Here is a 20,309-nt window from a genome sequence, read left to right on the forward strand (position 1 = left end):
TACTGTCTACTCTGCTGCTCGACGAATATTGAGGTACTGGTGACCATATGGAACAAACTTATTGTAACTAACCCACAGTGAGGGGGTCAGTCAGGGTAGGCAGGGGAGGCAGGGCCTCACCTTGCCTGACAGTACCATAACGTGACTAGAAAACGTGAAATAAAAATTTATTTCTGTCCATTTATGTGTGTTATACATGTTTTAAAAACATTTTCCCTATAATTTCAATAATCTTAACATTTTCCTGAGTAATAATCGTTAGATCTGGACATTTCCTGGTCTAATATGGCGAGAAACCAAAAGTTGGGCGTCCGTGAGTGTCAGTAAATGGGCTGATACAAGGCACAATCCCTTTCTGTTTCACATTTTGACTCCATTTTATTCTACACCATGACTTTGTACAACCTGCCTGATGTGTTTATCGATGTTTTTGAGACATGATTATTTTTCTGATTGCGCAAAAACCAGCAGAGTAAACTTGTGGGGCGGGACATATCTGTGCCTCATCTCATCCAAAAGGGGGCGCTGCTACCACTCTTTAACGCAGGGTACCCCCACAAACGGGTTTCAATTTTCTAAAAAGAATTACTGAATGACACTAAGTAAAACAATTCAAGTGCTTGAGAACTAAATTTCAACCCTAAGTGAAGTATTCTATTTCATCCTAATGAAGAGCAAACCTGTAAAACTGAATAAAGCAGTGTTTAAAGTTTTAAAAACAACATAAAACTTTACTAAGAGTCAACATCTACACCTCTCTATACTTTAGAATGAGTATGAATTGTGATAAATACTGTACATGGAGGCTACAGATTAGGACCCTTACAGCTATAAAAGATATGTTCCTTCGAGACCTAATATGTTCATTTAGGTGAGATAGGAATGATGATAAAATGTAAAATGTGGCCAGTATTAATATGCATTCTGACAATTAAATAGTGAAAAATACACACTTTTAAAATATTATGATTGTAAAATCTGATTACAGAGTACAGCAATGAACCTCACCCCACACTACTGCTAACCCATAAACCTAAATATAAATGCTGTAAACCTTACTGTGCAGACACTAAATTAAAACCCCAATCAGCAAATTTCAGATCATAAATATGCATATATGTAATTATTTCATAAATTCACTTATTTAAAAATGCTAAAATACAATTTCATCCATGTCACTGTCAGTTCAAAACATAAATGCCAAAACAAATAAAAAATGTTTAAAAGCTGAACAATTAGTTTTAAATCTTAAAAAGTGATTATTTTGCTTATTTTCAGGTAAAGTTCCATATCCAAGCCTTGAATTAAGCATGCTATGCAGAATATTATTGAGTTTTGAGCAGTTTTATCAGCAATGTGTGTTTAAAAAAATAAGCAAATTTCACTTCAGCATGTACTCATGAGAAATGTGGTTATTCTGAGCAGGGTCACTCTATGACTTGCTACTCTTAAACAAAGTTATTTAAACCTTCCACCTCCCCACACTTTTATAGTATGTCCAATTTTGTCGCCTAGGAATAACATACACAATTTGAAAGCTTAGACTCTGGTTTATCCGGCTATATAAACCTTTTTTTAACTCACAGCATGATCACCATAAGCTTAAAATGAACCATCCATCCATTCATTTTCTAAACTGCTTATTCCCTAATGTGGGGTCACGGGGGTGTTGGAGCCTAACCCAGCTGGCTATGGGCGAGAGGCAGGGTACACCCTGGATGGGTTGCCAGTCCATCGCAGGGCAACACATAGACAGACATCCATTCGCGCACACACTCACACCTACGGGCAATGGAGAGAGTCCAATCAACCTAATGCACGTCTTTGGACTGTAGGAGGAAGCCGGAGAACCCGGAGAGAACCCACGCAAACACGGGGAGAACGTGCACCGCCCTAAAATGAACCATAAGACACTAAATATTTGACATAAACAAAGTCACCTTCGTACATCTTCACAATAAAACCAAATCCATTAGCCTTGATGTTGAAAAATGGAAGTGAGAGTGGCTGAGGGATCATGACAAAAACGTAAAGATAAAAAATGTGAAAGTGAAAATCAATTAGTTAATTCAAACATAGACGTGTTTTGATAAATTCCAGCTGTTATATAAGGCCTTTTTGTTGCGTCTTACAGTTTATCTTCCGAAAAGTTTTTTTATCATCATAAAAATATAAAAATCCACAAAAAAAAAAGCTAGCAGCTTCCATGTGCATACAGTATAAAACCAGAGCAAAGCATGCAGACATGAATCATTTTTTTTTTCTACAGTAATACGACAGGACCAGTACACTGCTCAGCAAAGACTTATGACCATAGTCCAATTATTTCATACTATATTTTTATATAAATGAGCTAAATACAGTACATTTTAAGAAATACTTAATGCTATACATAATAATAAATACTTGAGCCAGGCATATTTTCATGTAGACAACATTCTTATTTACCAAATCCTTTGTATGAAATACCTTAATTTTGAGGACTCAATGAGTTGTAGATTTGTCAGGTCATATTAACATGGCCACCTATTGAGCCTCGTCTTTCTAGAGGTTTCTTTCTTTTCTCTTTAAATAGAGTGTAATGAGAGTTTAAAGTGGAAGAGAGAGCTAAAATGTTATATATACAGTATACATTTTTGTAGTTTATTTTTCAGTGATAGATTTGCTTAATGTAGGATTTGTTGGGTTTTAATTGTGTAAGGTCTATAACCTTGGAAACTCTTTTGAGGTGAATTGAATTGAGTTGACTAAATTGAGTAGAATGTCAAGAATCTCCGCAATTCACAAACCTAACCATTTTATTTGCTATAAATGTTTAACTATACTGAATTTTACAGCCAAGCATGGTAAATGTATGCTTTAACATTTGTTGATTCATCCACAAACCATCTGCTCGACCACCTCTTTAACTAATTTTGTTATTGAAGTCTGTGACGCAAATTCATAGTGTGTTACACATCACGTGACGGTTTTTCTATTGATTCCTGTGTGCAGTAAAGAGCAGCAGCGCACAGCAAAGTCCATGTCAGTGTGGGAGCAGAGGACCAACCAACTGAGACGACACAACATGAGGGCAAGCAGCGAGGCCCTGTTCAACGAGCTCGACCCAGAGGAGCGCCTCCGGGTATCTTCCGCCCTTCATTTGCACCCGGATGTGATGACTCACCTGGATCGTCCACTTGTGGTGGAATCGAGGAATGGTGACAAACCCAGCAGGCCAACAGAAGGGGAAAGGAAGGAGGCTGGGGATGACTTCTACATGCACGCAAGGAAACATCACCGACATCGAGATAAGAATGGAGACAGCAGGAATGTCGGCAATGGTCGAGGGGGACGGCATCACACGCATCATAGAGGGAGCAGGGATCAGAGCACCAATGGTGCCCAAATGAAAGACAGGAGGGGGGAGAGGTGCCACCACCACCAGGGTGGCTCTCCTGATGAAGTGGCCAATGACACACAAGGAGGAGTAGAAGACAGAGGACATCGCCACCACCACTACCATCGTCCACCAAAAGAAGGAAATGGGGTAATAGCCAACAGTGATCAGGGGGAGCGCCGAGTGAAAGGAGGAGGAGAAAGTAATGGAGACAGAAAGGCACGTTGCTCTCGCATGGTCAGAGCTCACTCTACTCTGGATGGTGATGACAGTAGGAGAAATAAGAAAGGAGACACATGTAATAGGTAAGACTACAGAAATGGTATTCCCACTGTATATAAACTTTTTAAATTCTGATTTGGTTTAAATAATTTAAAATAATTTGTCCTCACTGTACAACTGCACGAGTATGAATCAAATAGTACCACTTACAGTAACCAATGTATCGTGGCCAACTGAAACCTGTTAAAACACATTTTACAATAATTCCTTGTTACAAATAAGTAAAAATGTATGGAGTCAAATTAGATCAGATTGGATCTGTGCATGCGTAAACCCATCTGTGCTTGCGTAACCAGATGCATGCGTGCGTAGCCAGATCTGTGAGTGCGTAAACCAATCTGTGCGTGCATAAACCGACCTGTGCGCGCGTAACCAGATTTGAGAAAAAACTGCAACAACTTCTTTGTTCATTAGCCAATCAGAGCGTGGAGGCAAATTAAGATGACGTTATATTACTTACTTACCTACTTTACTTACTATATTTAGCCTATATTTTTACGTAATTTTAAAGCCCCAAATTATAAGTGTAAGCATGGTACTGTATAGCCTCACTAAATCTACAAGTAAAAATCTGGTTATGCACGCACAGATCGGTTTACACATGCACAGATCAGTTTACGCACACACAGATCATATTACACAGACACAGATAGGTTTACACATGCACAGATCTAATCTGACCCTAATTTGACTCCATAAAAATGGGTTTCATTCTAAACATTTTAAACTAAAGAATAACCCTGATCCACATGTCATTTCCTTTAGAGAGAGGCAGGAAGACGCTGAGGAGAACTCCCTCGCCACCACTCCTTTACAGCCAATACGGAGTAGCCTGGGTCATGGAGAAAAGCAAGAGGACGCTGACAACCAAGAGAATTCTACCAGGGCCAGCCAGGCCGGCCTTAATAGCAACACCATCCACATCCCTGTTACCATCACTGCTCCACCTGGAGATACCTTCATTCCCAGTGAGTACAGAGAATCCTCATCCGGGTGGGTCAGAGAATCAGGAAGGTGAAAAAGTCATTTAGGCTAATCGAAGCAAATTTAAAATTATACCACGTTAACAGATTTCATTGAAGTTGCTGAGTACTGTAAGTAGGTTGTTACAGTAACGATAGAAACCATTTAATTGTTTTATAGGCTTGAACAATTAATCCCTTATTGCTAATGTTTTTGCTGCCTGAGCTTAATGAGAGTATTTATTTTTCTACACCAGTGACCAATATTGACTGCGACAACACCGAAGTCAGTAAGGAGAAGAAGGACCTAGAAGAAGAGGAGACTAATGGGCCTCGGCAGATGCTTCCCTACAGCTCCATGTTTATCTTTGGGCAGACAAACCCGTAAGTCACAAATGGAGGTGATTATTGGTTTTAGATTGATGATTTGAACCACATACGTTTCATTTGAAACTGCAAGCACAGCCCTGACGAGCTGGGTAAAAGGCAGTTGACTGGTGTTAGGACATTCACTTGGGGTGATCAATACTGTTTCTGCTGTCCTCCAGATTTGTTCCGTACATTGTTCTCACATTAAGATGGATTTCTCCTTCTGAGCTTAGTGCAAGGTCCCTCTGAAGATGTTATGTATACATGTGTGGATTTTTGTGTTCAAACGGCATGTGTGTGGTCTTGCAGGGTGCGGAAGCTCTGTCACTACATAGTCAACCTTCGCTACTTTGAGATGTGCATCCTGATGGTCATTACCATGAGCAGCATTGCTCTGGCAGCTGAGGACCCCGTGCAAGCTAATGCACCACGCAACAATGTGAGTCACACTGACATCTTGCATTTGTACACAACTAACAGTAGCAGCAGTTAAAAGTGTCAGCCTCCACTGTGGTTTGCTTTCGTGTCTGACGCGTCAGCACTGCGTGAGGGAGTGTGTTAGGTCCTTTTGGTCTGTAGATGGCGATTGACTCCCACTTTTGGTCCTACAGCCTCGTAGTTGAAAGTATCATATAGCCTCTTGTAGAACAGTCACTCTTCAAGTCTTAGGTGGTCTAGTGGTTAAGATGCGTGGATGCAAAGCTTTTCGTCCCGGGTTCGAGTCTCAGTGGGAGCACTCTTTCAATTTTGATTATTGGAAAAACAGTGTCTCATCATTATCATTTGACCCACGAGATAACATCGTTGTAATATGTAGTGCATGGATCGCCGAGACTACGAACAGCTGATTATAGTATTTAGTATTGTTATTTACGTAAGTAAGTTATGGCAAATTATGGCAGTTTTTCCATGGAAAAAAAAAACACTCGGAGCCGCGGAGGGCAGCAATATAATATTATTTGAGAACATTACATTTGGTTTATAATCCAAAGAAGCATAAAAGTCAGGGCTCAGAGGTTTAACATTTTATATGTTATTGACAGAAGATTGCAACAATTAACAGCATACTTATTCAGTCCTCCTGCTCTTTTAGCTACTGCCGTAAATGGAATACGAGCAACGATCAAACGTAAGCGTCAAATTACGCCTTGTAAAACTATAAAAACTGTTCAGATTGTTTACAGACGACAAAACATTGTCAAGGCATCGACAAGGACAGCTAACTTGCTTTTCCCTGCTTCAAACAGCTACTGTAACTAAAAGTAACCATTGCGGCATCACCAGTCAATCTGGAAACGCATTCATCGGCAGCAGTTAGGGCACTTTAGGTGTGTGAACTGAGGAGGAGACGGCAGCAGTGAATGAAGAGTGACTTAATGGAGTGGATCTTTTCCCCACTGACAGGCGCATTCATTTTATTATGCACTTACCTTGCGACAGTTCAGTTGAAAAATACACTGAATATCAAACCGTCCTTGAATAACATCTATGAACTGCAGTTTCTTCCTTGATTATTATGGAAGAAGCGCAAATCATCACCAATCCAAATTGTGTAATTAATACTGTGTTTGCAATAAAGGTAATAAATAATAATAGTTTCAATTTAAAATGCACTGCATATTTTAAACAAATGTTGAAGTGCTACAAATAAATTAGACCAGAGAGCTACAATAAATACATATGTTTATTGCTGCAGCATAAACATATGTAGAACAAACTACTTGCTGCATTAATGAGTCTTAGACTCATTAATGCATTAATGCTGCCCCGTGACCCATTCCCGGATAAGCGTCGATTAAAAAATTAAAGGCAGAGTTAACGCGAGAACGACTGTTTTAAATCCATTTCCGTGTGTTTTTATTAAAAAAAATATTTTTGCTCGGTTTATGGGTTTGTAAGGCAGTGCTTTGATTAAAACCTGTTTGCCGCGTATGAACAAACATGTTGTTGTAATACGTTGCTGTAGATCTGCTGAATTCTGGCGTCCTGTCAAAGTTACGATCGACAACTGCTGTAAAACTAATTTCTATGATTATTACGGTTATTTACGTAAAATCTATGACTACTGGAAAACGTTCATTAACAAGTTGTGGAAGTTTAAAACCTAAATAAGCGGCTGTAGTCGCAGATGGACTGCGCTCCACGTCTTTACTTGGCCATGCGCATTCAAATTATATTAATTAAACCGCGGCCCATAATCACGGATCACATGTGAAGTCAATATATTGTATCAGATGTTAGAGTCGTGGGTGTGTACATATTCTTAAAAGACGCCTAGTTAAAGACATAAAACCTGAGGAGAATGAAAACAAGAATGTTTTGCTGCTGTGGCGCAGGTCTGTTCTAAACTAGACAGAACGATTATAACTTTGCAGTGAACCGAAAATAACAAAGCCATCAACTATGTTGTTCAGAAAAAATGTAACTCACACCAACTAAACCAAGACGATAGCCACTCAACTTAACCACTGGACTACTGAAGGACATAGGAATTACCCTCTAGAAGGATGGTCATGGATACTGTCTGAATTTGACGATATTTATGTGATAACAAGTTGTTGCCCTTCATACTCTCCACATTTGAGCAAACAACAGATACTCAATAGTAAAATAGGTTTGGTGTAATGTATGTGTGTTACAGGCAGAAATGAACAGTCGGACCTCAGTTACGCTGTAGTGCATTGGAGGCTTCTAATCAACGATGCGCCACCTGGTGGTTAAAACGAGACTAGCGTCCTGATTTTTTTCAGGCGGCTGCAGGATTAAAAATCTTTAGTCAGCGACGTACTCGCTGCACGGTACTGCAGTGGAAACGCTAGTCACTTTGAACTGCTACCACTGAATGAAACTCACAGACCAGTTCCATTTGCATCATAAATAAAATGACATTTTTGTTCAAATGCTGTCACTTTTAATTTTCAAAATAAATGTTGAAAGTAGAACATGTCCAAAAAATGCCAAACAAATGTTCCAAACTATGACCTTGTATGACATTTTAAGGACCAGGCACTATAGGCACACAGACTCTTGACTTGACTTTACTTGAATTTTGACAGACAAGCACAACTAATTACTGTAATATTCTCATCAGGAGCACAAAAGGAATCATAGATGTTAGGTGTGTGTGTGTGTGTGTGTGTGTGTGTGTGTGTGTGTGTGTGTGTGTGCGTGTGCGTGTGTGTGTGTGTGTGTACATTTCTGGAAACCATTGCCAAATTGTGTCCCCTTTTATTACTATTTTAAATTTCAACATGCATTTTTTATCTACTGTACACTATATTAGCAGGAGGCCTTTAGTTTTGATATGTGTACATGTGTGGGTGTTGAGCATGTTGAGTATGTTTGTGCTGAAAGTACAGAACTTACTAAGTACAGACAGAGCTTGAGCCCTCTGACAGGCCAGAGGAACATGTTGTGCATATCTGGTCCGTTCACACGTACACACACTTTCAAGTGTCTTGAGTTGAAAATATCTGTCACTGAATGTGTCGGAGACTCATCTCACGCTTTGTTTTTTCTCCTGTTTTTGCAGGTTCTTAAGTACTTAGATTATGTCTTCACTGGAGTCTTTACTTTTGAAATGGTGATTAAGGTGAGGATCCTGTAAAAAGTAGCATAGTGAGTTTTACAAACACACACACCACACACACACACACACACACACACACACACACACACACACACACACACACACAGAGAGAGAGAGAGAGAGAGAGGAGAGAGAGAGAGAGAGAGAGATAGAGATAGAGAGATATAGGGGGGTGTGGGGGTGGGGGGGAGAGAGAGAGAGATAGATGAGAGAGAGGAGAGAGAGGAGAGATAGATGATATATATATATAGATATATATAATATAGAATATATAATATATAGAGATATATATATATATATATATATATATATACACTCTATTCTCACCCTCCACTGCTCGGGTCCTCTACCAGAGGCCAGGGAGCTTGAGGGTTCTGCGCAGTATCCTTGCTGTTCCTAGGACTGTACTGCACTGAACAGTACTGGAAAGGTATATGGGAGGCATCACACAACAGTGATGCACAGTGGCTGGTGGATCTGAGGGAAGACCACGGCAACCACAGAATCCAGTGACTATCACAATCCATGAGCGCCTGGCAGCTCAAATGAACCAGCTGCTAAGGGATGGGACTCACCCTGAATGGCTAACCGAAGGGCGAACGATCCTAATAATGAAGGATCCCTCAAAGGGTACAGTCCCATCCAACTACCAGACAATAACCTGTCTCCCCACAACATGGAAGCTCATGTCAGGCTTTATCGCAGCTAAGATAAATGGGCACATGGGTCAATACATGAGTGAAGCACAGAAGGGCATTGGTAAGGATACCAGAGGAGCCAAACACCAACTCCTCGTTGACAGAACAGTCGCCCAAGACTGCAGTGTGCGACACACCAACCTGTGCACTACCTGGATCGACTACAACAAAGCCTATGACTCAATGCCACACACATGGATCACTGAATGCTTGGAGCTGTACAACATCAATAGAACTCTAAGGGCTTTCATTGCAAACTCGATGAGGTTGTGGAGAACCACCCTTGAAGCCAATGGGAAGCCACTTGCCCAAGTATCCATCAAATGTGGCATATACAGTACAATGGAAATGCACTGTCCCCACTGCTGTTCTGCATAGGTCTGAACCCCCTCAGCCAAATAATAAACAAGACTGGCTATGGATACCGACTCCGGAACAGGTCCACCTTAAGTCACCTCCTCTACATGGATGACATCAGCTGTACGCTAAGAGTGAGCGAGACATCGACTCGCTGATCCACACCACCAGGATCTACAGCTCGGACATTGGGATGTCATTCGGGCTCGAGAAATGTGGGAGGATGGTGACAGAGAGAGACAAGGTAATCCACACAGAAGGGGTCTCACTCCCAGAAGGAACAATAGCAGACATTGAGGACAATTACAAGTAGGGTGTAAGATGCTGGCAGGGAAAGCATACATGGAACGCCATAACCAAGTGGCTGGCATAGTATACAGGAACATCTGCGCAGAGTACAGACTGGAGACCCTAAGGTCAAAGTGGGAAACACCTCCCAAAGTGGTAAAGAACGAGCGAGCCAAGATCCTGTGGGATTTCCACATACAGACAGACAGAATGGTAATGGCGAACCAACCAGACATTGTGGTGGTGGACAAAGAACAGAGGAAAGCCGTAGTGGTGGATGTGGCAATACCAAGCGATGGCAACATCAGGAAAAAGGAACATGAGAAACTAGAGAAATACCAAGGGCTCAGAGAAGAACTGGAGAAGGCTTGGAAGGTGAAGGCCACAGTGGTGCCTGTGGTGATCGGAGCATTGGCGGCTGTGACCCCCAAACTGGAGGAGTGGCTACAACTGATCCCTGGAAAAACATCTGACATCTCAGTCTAGAAAAGTGCAGTCCTAGGAACAGCAAGGATACTGCGCAGAACCCTCAAGCTCCCTGGCCTCTGGTAGAGGACCCGAGCTTGGAAAGTGGATGAGACCACCCGCGTGGGGTGAGAAGGGAGTTAAATTATATATATAAAAACTCCCTTCCCCCCCCTAACCCTCCCTTCGTGCATTATTCTGTGACACTAGATGATTGACTTGGGGCTGCTCCTGCACCCTGGCTCTTATTTCCGTGACCTGTGGAACATTCTGGACTTTATTGTCGTCAGTGGAGCTCTGGTTGCCTTCGCCTGCTCGTAAGTCAGCTTTTCTTTTTAATTGCTGAATTGCTCATTAGCTCTATTTCAATCACAACAAGCCTTTGTATAGAACGTGCTCACAGATGCATGTAGTCACAAGACAAATCAAATAAATAAGGTTTAAGAAGTAAATAAATTACAGGTCATCTTTATAGATGACAATCCCTCTTGTTTACTGTTCACTCCTGCTTTTGCATGCCAACATACTGGTTTTATGCTCTAATACACAAATTCAATTTGTGTACCCAATTATTCCTGTGAATTCAAAGACATTTGTGCTGCTTGAGGTTATTCAAGTGACATACCTATGTCAAGCTCTTACAGTATATTGTTACATAAAGTCTGGCCCTCCATGTTAGTCATCTAATGGTCCACACACAGTGTGACCCAGACTGTCAGCTGTTTTCTCTCTGCCTCTGATTTTCATATTGATGTTGTCCACAGTTTGTCTTTTGTGTATTAGATTTGGTAGCATTCCTTTTTAAAGGTGTAGATTTACGCTTCCCTGTTTTTTTAGCTGTTGTTGACATTAACTGTTTTTTTTCTGTTGGTTCTGGCTTTAAATGCATTCAGGAGTCTTATGGGGTAATGCTTGCTTTCTTTGTCTGTGTGTCAGTCTACCCATGTGTGTGTTTTCCTGTTTCTGTTTTAGGCTTTTCTTCCTTTCCATTTCAAATACTCGTTTTAAGGAGTTCATACAGTAGATACATTTCCAGCATTCTTCCTCTCACCATCAAAACAATAAAGAAATGTCATATTTTATGATTCGCTTTTCATATTGTTACATTCACAATCAAAGATGCTGGCATTTACCATGATTATGTTACTGTGTGTACTGTAACTGTCTTTCTGTCCCTAATGTTTCAAAGACATAAATGCATAACAAATAACATCATTATCAGACGGGTTTTAAAGGTTTGAGCTCTCATAGGAGAGTCCTGTTAATACCACAGATAGAAACATGCTTTTAAGCACATTAAATAGCAGCAACAAACAATTTCTTGTTCATTTTCACACACACACATCCTAGTTTCTGATTAATCCATTTTCCCTTCTTCCTCTCTCTTGTGCCTCCCTCCCATGTCCACTTTTGGCCAGTACAACTCTGGTTCTTATCAACTTCATCACCCCTCTCTATTCACAGCATGCAGGCATGTTAAGGCCTATTTTCAAAGAGTTTCCTGCAACTTGCTTTTCATTTTGATCTACAGCTACAATTTGGAATTTCTGCCAATTCCAGTAAATTCTGGTTATTACTGTAGTTTCAAGATCTGCACGAAGCTCATTCCCATCTGGTGTTTCTGAATCTTAGTAAAAATCTGCCCATACAGTAGCATCATAATCATTGTATACATAATCACAGGTATTGTTGTAATATTTGGTCAGACCTAGCTATTATTTCACTCTCTAACAGGGTAATCAGTTATCTCTGTTTGTCTCCTGTATGTGTTTTCCTACTTGTGCTTTGTCATCAGTTTTAAAGCTAACCTCCATGCCTTCACGTTTGTGTGATCGCTGCTTAAAATGTTTATTTTACTCTGACTTTCTTTACATGCTTTTTTGCTGTATGTGGGTGTTGTTTGTTCTTGTGTTTACTTGTCTTTGTGTGTGCTCATCATTGCTTTTCTTATCAGATCGCAACAAAACGTGTCCAGGTGGGAATTGTCCCTTTCTAACTTTTACCTAGTGAACCTCTTGTCACTTTTTCCCACGTGAAACACAGACACACTCCTCCTTTTCAATTAAGGTCTATCCCAAGGTACTTGGGATATGACCATAACCACCCCAACCGACTTCCACTGTAGAAAAATTTCCTTCTGAGCCAATATTGCAATTTAAAAATAAAAAAGACAATATTGGGAACTCTTATAGCTTTCAGAAGACTAACATAATGACTTTGAATTAAAATAAAAGCCATCATCCCATGTCTCACCTTTATATACCAGTAAATCTTCTTTAATCATAACTGAATTGTGTTAGATTGTATCAGATTCCTAAGAGATTATAGGCTGTAGCTTGGTCTGCCTCCTACCTTTCACTTACACCTGTCCTTCTTTATACAGTGAATTGAGTGAAATCAATAAAAGACTAATGCTTCTTACCTGGATTCAGATTGTCTGGCCCTTGAACTGAGACCTTTTTGTATCATACAGCCAACATATGCCCCAGAACGACAGGAAGGATGTAAAAATTGTTTTTTTAAGAAATGATGTAAAGAAGGAAAGAAGTGGTGCTCATATGTAGTGTATAAATAAATTCTAGTCTAGAAATTCTAAATGCTTTTATTTAGCATGCTGGCTATAACACTAAAAACTGTGGACTTCCCTGTGTTTTTGTCAGAACAAAATGATGGATAAAAAGAAATTAAAGTTCAAGTAAAGAATGTAACTTCATACTAATTACTGTAATTAACTACAGCTTCTTAATCGAAATCAGATTTCACATATTTCACACATATTTTGATTTGCCTTGGATTGATGGGAACACATGACTTTGTGTACCCACACACGCACACACACATACACGACTCTTCCTTGCCCATTGTGCTTCTGAAAGCTATTGGGAGTCTTTTGCCTTCTCAATATGTTGAGCTTTTTCAATAGCAAGGACTGGCATTTACTTTGTAGATTGCATGCTACACTAAAAAAATCATTGGAGCATGAAAGATGCATGTCATTTTGTTAGACAAAGCATTTTCCATTGAGAAGTGAAAATAGTCCCTAAGCTTGAAATTCATTGAACCACGTTTCCTTCCTGATTTAGCTCATTCCTACCTTTGTAATTCAGTATTTTATACTGTATAATAATGTAAGTAACAGTGCCTGTATGGGAATGCCCCAGTGAGTGACAATTTAGTTCTAATACATATAAAATTGTATGTATTTGGAGATGACATGGATTTTGTCATCTGCAGCTGAGCTACCGTGCTAACTCTTTATCTGAGCTGAAATCTAATCTTTCACATTTTTAATCATTAGAGACAGCAACATTTTGTGTGTGTGTGTGTGTGTGTGTGTGTGTGTGTGTGTGTGTGTGTGTGTGTGTGTGTGTGTGTGTAATTAATTAACACTCTCTCTCCCACTTGGTCCTTGGTCATTGTCAGTCTCTGAGTGAATGATGGCTCAGCTGTATGTTCTTAGCTTACTGAAACTGAAAGATTTTTTAACCCCTACATCTGCCTCCTACTCTGTGACCAGTTAACAATTTTCAATATCGGGAATGACTTACAGTGGTTCTTACAAAGACTTCCTCCTTCAACAGGGGCAGATTCTTTGTGCATATGCAACTAAAAAAGTATTGCATGCTGATGTGTTATTCTGTTTGCGCAATAGGACGAAAGGCTATAGGAGTGAATTAAGAAAAAATATGCTCATTCAAAATCATACATACAAAAAGACAGAATCTAATTGCACAGAGAAAAAGAGTATAAGGAACTAAAATAAGACAGATGTTAAAGAAGAAATACACATAGATGAAATGAAAAGTGAAAGAAGAAAAGAAATGAAAAATAAGATGATATGAGAAGATATGCATGTGCATTATACCGCAGCTGTTAAATTTAGATCTGTCTTCTCCTGTAGCATGTTTCTCCAGAATAACCCAATCCCATGCATGTACAGTGTTTTACTAACAGAGTGTAAACAGGTATTCTTGAGCGTACCTGTTTTACAATACTACACCCCACTTGCCTTAGTGGGGTTTACATGACTATTATAAGGGTTTACATGACTATTGCTCACACCAGTTCATCCTGACTCATTGTACATTCATTTGCACAGAGGGACAACGGGCAAGGACATCAACACCATCAAGTCCCTGAGGGTCCTCCGAGTCCTGCGGCCACTGAAGACCATTAAACGTTTGCCCAAGCTAAAGGTACAGTCCTGCAGTAACACTTACATATACACATTATTTTACAGCATATCAAAACAGAATGCACATATATGTATCTGATTTGACCCTTTAATGCATGCATAATTGCCACTACAGTGGAGAGCTTTTCAAAAGCTGCCTTTGCAAAAAAAGACCTGCATGAAAGGGTAAATATAAAAATAATGGATCTGACAAAAGATGAAAACTCTGATTGGAGAATAAATAATAAAAATCCAAACAAGGTGATTGAGGAGGATCAGATCTGACAGACACATGCTTTTCCACACCTCCTCTTGGATAGTTGGTCAGGTTTGACAGACAGGCTGGTGGAGGAGACCAGACTGAGGCACTGTCCTCAGTCTGGACACAAAAGCTGGGATAGGATTGGTGAAATTGCATACATGTCATGATGGACAGTGAAAGCACTTCATCTTACAGAGGGATCACAGCACAAACTGACAGAAGAAAATGAGAGAAGAAGTGAGGGACATACAGGTGGATACAGAGGTGTGTTCTTGTAGCCGGAAAGATTATTTGGAAGCTGATACTATCCCTTGCAGCCGACTGAATTTGAAGATTCAGGAAAAATATGAAGTTTTTTTGAAACATTTAACAGAACCCCCTAGTTTATTACATACTGTACATCATTAAACAGATTTCAGTTATTGAGCTTTGGGGCAGATTTAGCAGATTTAACATTTTAAAATAATACATCAATTTGAGGCATTTTTTTTAAATTCTATTAATTATGATACATTTGAGGCAACAATGGCTCAAGAGGTACAGCTGTCATCCACAAATCATGGCATTAGTGGTTTGATTTCAGACCCCAGTGGATCCTGTGTGGAAGTGTCCTTGGGCAAGACAGTGAACCCCAAGTTGCCCCTGTCAGCCGTGTCAGCATAAGCTGCATAGCAGCTTTGCCAGTGATGTGTGAATTTTGTGTCTGTGTGTACAAATACGTTAAAGAGATGCATTGTTAAAGCACTTTGAGGAACTGGTAAGGTAGAAAAGCACTACACTGTATAGGTATAGGAGTCCGTCAGCTTCTCCTGTCTTGCTTCCTTATCCCTGACATTAGTCAATTTGTTAGTGCCTGCATTCTGCTGTGATTTCAGTGATTCTATTTTTTATGTTTATCATTAATTTTAATTTGTAGTTACATGTATCTGAACTGTTGTTTGTTTACAAATAAATTAGTCTCTATGCTATACAGTACAGTGATTTTTGTTTCATAGTACTGTTTTTTATCTTAATTCAGAGTTGTGTGTGAATGAGAAATAGCAAATAAATAAATACTTGTGTGTGTAAACATGCTGAGCTGTGCAGTACCGGAATGTCTGAATAGTGACTTATTGGTAGTTAAAGAACTAATGTCAATTAACCTATGTCTTTGTTTTAATGTCTTACAGGCCGTGTTTGACTGCGTGGTAAACTCTCTGAAAAATGTTCTCAACATCCTCATTGTTTACATCCTCTTCATGTTCATCTTCGCGGTTATTGCTGTGCAGCTCTTTAAGGGTAAATTCTTCTACTGCACTGATGAGTCCAAAGGTCTAGAAAAAGAATGCAGGTACACCATCTAAAGCTTCATTATATTTTAAAAATGTCATTAATAGTCATTAAGACATAATCGTCGTACATCTACGTACAGCTTAAATGAATAAATTACTTTGTAACGTGAATTTTTACTGATATAATCTGTTAGACTTTTCTGTTCAGTCTGTCACGCCTTCTCTCCTAGGGGTCAATTTCTGGATTACGACCGGGATGATGTAGAGGCTCAGCCCAGAGAATGGAAAAAGTATGAGTTTCATTATGACAACGTCCTCTGGGCCTTTCTAACACTCTTCACTGTCTCCACTGGAGAAGGCTGGCCACTGTAAGTCTCAATAACCTCATCAGCATCATCAACACTTATTTATAAAATATCATTATTTAACAAACCGCGGATATGCAAACAAATTTTTCATGTTGCAAATGATAAAATCGTTATCTAACGTCATTTATTTCATTGTCCTGAGGTGCACTCAGAACACCTGAAGGTTGAATGCAGTACAGACAAATAAGCCAAATTTCCAACAGGCTTAATTACTGTGTCTTCTCTCCAACTGCAATCAAGGCTCACTGTGCAGTTTACAGTTGGTGTCCAAAGTATCTTTTGCATATTCAACATCATTCTCACTTTGAAAGAGTGATAAAAGCTGTTTCTTATATTATCATAGTCACCTAAAGCTCTAATGAGCTACTAACCTGGCTTAGCTTCCTCATCAATTTTGGTTAGGTCAGGTTTTTCTCACTGTAGGGAGACTTAAAAATGCCTGTATTGCACATGCAAACCTACAATTGAACGAATAACTCAGGTTCTACACTTAGTAGCGTGCAATACTGAAGAAGCTGCATGTGAATATATCATATGATATCATCTACTGAAAGAGAGTAACGTAGCTTTTCCTCAAAAGGCTGTGGATGACCGATGTCTAAAGATATCCTCTGTGAAAATCTTTATTGGCTCAATTGTTTTGTACCCAGCAATATAAGCACTGACAGAGAAGACACAATCACATTCACTGAATATTTAATTTGCAATAAAGTTACACAGCCAGTTGTTTAGAGAGCTATGAAAAAATGACTTAATGCAAGAGTTGGCTGTGTAGAGATATAGCCAATGACTCAGGTCTGAATACTGTATTTTCCCAGAAATGATTAACATGGTTACCACAACATACAGTATCCAGTTAATTATTTATGGTATAAATAACAAGTTCTAAAGACTTGCACTTTAAAATGGAGCAGCTACTGTAGCATTAGTAGAAATGGTCGGGTCTGAAAGCTGTGGACCTTTTGTCACGTGTTTTACCCTTTTATTTCTGTCTTCTCATGTTTCTCCTGGAGCTTTGGTTTATTTTACTGGTCTCTGAAACTGAGGGAAGGGAAATGTAAACTCATGATATGATGATGGAAGGACCTTCGTAGGGAAATTTTATAATTTTTGACCATTTATGTAAAGAAAATTTAATTGCTGTCTGTACTGAGATATATTTATTTCCCTGTGTATAAGCTGACTAGTTCCCTCTTTCCAGGGTTCTGAAGCACTCTGTAGATGCGACATACGAGGATCAGGGTCCCAGCCCAGGCTTCCGCATGGAGACTTCCATATTCTATGTGGTCTACTTCGTGGTGTTCCCCTTTTTCTTTGTCAACATATTTGTAGCTTTGATCATTATCACCTTCCAGGAGCAAGGAGACAAGGCTATGGCGGAGTGTAGCCTGGAGAAGAATGAGGTGAGATAAGCGTGGAAATTATTGCATCTCACATGACGTACAGTTTCCTTAAACAGAACAAAGCTCTAAATGAAGCCATGAGGTTCATATTATTCCACCTTTTTCATCTCCACTTCACAGGGGCAGTTCACTCCGTTTCTTGTCTGCAAACTATTGGCTAGTGATCCACATCCTTTGATATAACAAAATGCTCAGACAATCCTCCAGTGTTTCGTAGCATTACATTTCATTTGCAGCACTTTTCTCTAAGAATGTAAAGCATTATAGTCTTATATCAGAGGGGATTTATTTATCTGTGTTTTGTTGTCTTTTTATCAAACAGAGAGCTTGTATTGACTTTGCCATCAACGCAAAGCCACTGACAAGATATATGCCAGAGAACAAGCAGTCCTACCAGTACAAGATGTGGAAGTTTGTCGTGTCCCCCCCATTTGAGTATGCCATCATGACTTTAATTGCCCTCAACACAATTGTGCTGATGATGAAGGTTAGTGATTCCTCCTTCAAATGATAGTTTTGCCAGCTCAGGCAGAAACAGTAGTGTATTGGCTCTGTGGTATTCAGTCTGTTCCCAATACTGTATGATGAAACACTGTTAAAATATTTAAGATGCTTTCAGAAGCTGTCTCCAAAAATTTATCCGATTTAATTATTTAAATGTATCATAATAACAACACTGACCTCACCTAGAGCCATGGGTTTACATTTAAAAATTGAACATTCTGTGTGCAGGACACACAGGAGCTCTACTCACCTGCTTGTATTTTATTTTTTTGATTATGTCCATAGACTTTACCTGACTTTACCTGTGGTAGATGTCTTTTGAATCAAGATTAGGATCAATACTAATCAAGGATTAGTATAGAACATGAACAGTACTGAGTTTATGCAAGTCTGTTTATATGTATTGCCTGAAGGGAAAGCTTTAATATTATAAAACATTAATATTCCTTGGTTGGTGGAGCCTGAGGAGAGGGCCTTCGTAAGAATTATGGAGACAGTTTAGGAGTCTGGTTACTGACCAAAGAGGCAGATTCCATTGAGATTTAAACATGTGTCAAACTAAGAGCATATCTGTGGTCCTTGATGTCAATCCTAGAGTTCTGAAACCAGCTTGGGAGATCAGTGCATACATCACAAAAGTGTGATGCAAAGAGCCCAAAATCCTCGAGTTGCTTCTGCCTTTTGACCTCTCTGTCCGACTACAGTGGAATGTCCGTCTATCCCAATCAAATTACATGCACCATCTCATCCCTGTCGCCGCGTGTCTGGAGATGTTTACATTCTAACACCTGCATCACTGGTGTCTGACTATCAGAGAGGAAGTGCTAATTCTCAACAGACAGAGAGACACAACTCCTTGGCCTTGGGTTGGGGAGCTAATGTAGAGTCCAGAGTCTATCAGGCTGAGACAACCATTGAACAATCTAGGTGAAATGTCAAATACTGTACATGAAACAGATCTAGGACAAAACATAAGATATTAATTGCAGAACATGTAATCAAAAATCATACTGCTTAATAACCGCTTAGAATAAGGAAGAAACAATTTTTCCATTTCACAATTTGACCTTGTCATTTTATTGTTTTAATTCAGGCCATCTGGAGATTTTTGTTCTTGGTTTTGTTATGTTTCTTTCCATGGAATGATTAAGGATTGTATTTTATTTGAACAATTGTGTTTATCTTTGTGTAAAGTTCAAGTTTGTCAATCTATCAATAGTAGTACAGTTGGTATTAAAAGTGGTGGAGGATTCTAATTCTAATGTGATTCTAATTCCACAAGTCAACAGCGTATGCATTTCTGTCTACCCTCAGTTCTACGGAGCTCCTGATGTATATGAGTCCATGCTGAAATACCTAAACATCATCTTCACTGCTCTCTTCACACTGGAGTGCATTCTCAAGATAATTGCCTTTGGGCCACTGGTGAGCTAAGACTATACTGTATGTACTGTATGTCTTTACAGTACTGTAGTACTGTACTCAGCAAACACTAGTTAATTAATTAATTAAATTATTTTATGTTTTATTATTATAATGTAATTATTATCTTTTTTTCTTTTTTTATGTTTACACACATGCATACGTATGTCTTATTAAATATGCAAAACATACAAACCAGACAGAGAATGACAGAATACTCTACTATAGCTGGTTTTGTAGTTGTTTGTGAATGCTGTGAGGAAATTTAGAGATTACAGTATGCAGGATAGAAAATATTCAAAGGATTGTGTTTTTTTTCTTTTCATTTTATTTTACATAGGTAAAGTAAATGGTTGGTTTCCTTTTTGCAGTAAAAGGTGCAAATCAAAAACCCATAACCTAAAGGGGAAGAATAATTTTCTTGTCTGGCCTGCAGTGAGGCATTTCATCTTTGGCTTTATTCCATCTTTGAAACCCATTTATTAAATAGCATTTCTCACACACCACTTACCTCCA

The 20,309-nt window shown here is 39.3% G+C and overlaps 1 protein-coding gene across 11 annotated transcripts in view; it reads left to right on the forward strand.

The window, feature by feature from the left end:
- The window catches only part of cacna1bb (calcium channel, voltage-dependent, N type, alpha 1B subunit, b), a 114,394-nt gene that overhangs the window by 73,444 nt on the left and 20,641 nt on the right, over positions 1 to 20,309 (forward strand). For 8 of the 11 annotated variants that reach the window (XR_008696340.1, XR_008696339.1, XM_055513557.1 and 5 more), the window contains 13 exons: positions 2,995 to 3,684; positions 4,427 to 4,629; positions 4,881 to 5,007; positions 5,302 to 5,431; positions 8,525 to 8,584; positions 10,600 to 10,706; positions 12,344 to 12,364; positions 14,489 to 14,585; positions 15,995 to 16,155; positions 16,327 to 16,464; positions 17,666 to 17,867; positions 18,190 to 18,354; positions 19,686 to 19,796. Coding sequence is in view for 9 of the 11 variants with exons in the window: in XM_055513557.1 (XP_055369532.1) it covers positions 2,995 to 3,684; positions 4,427 to 4,629; positions 4,881 to 5,007; positions 5,302 to 5,431; positions 8,525 to 8,584; positions 10,600 to 10,706; positions 12,344 to 12,364; positions 14,489 to 14,585; positions 15,995 to 16,155; positions 16,327 to 16,464; positions 17,666 to 17,867; positions 18,190 to 18,354; positions 19,686 to 19,796 (2,212 nt within the window). In the remaining 2 variants the exon portion in view is untranslated. The remainder of the gene's footprint in view (positions 1 to 2,994; positions 3,685 to 4,426; positions 4,630 to 4,880; positions 5,008 to 5,301; positions 5,432 to 8,524; positions 8,585 to 10,599; positions 10,707 to 12,343; positions 12,365 to 14,488; positions 14,586 to 15,994; positions 16,156 to 16,326; positions 16,465 to 17,665; positions 17,868 to 18,189; positions 18,355 to 19,685; positions 19,797 to 20,309) is intronic. The other 3 variants (XM_055513553.1, XM_055513558.1, XM_055513559.1) reach the window with 1 other exon arrangement.

Source organism: Betta splendens, chromosome 12, assembly GCF_900634795.4.
Source record: "Betta splendens chromosome 12, fBetSpl5.4, whole genome shotgun sequence".
NCBI classification, from domain to species: domain Eukaryota; kingdom Metazoa; phylum Chordata; class Actinopteri; order Anabantiformes; family Osphronemidae; genus Betta; species Betta splendens.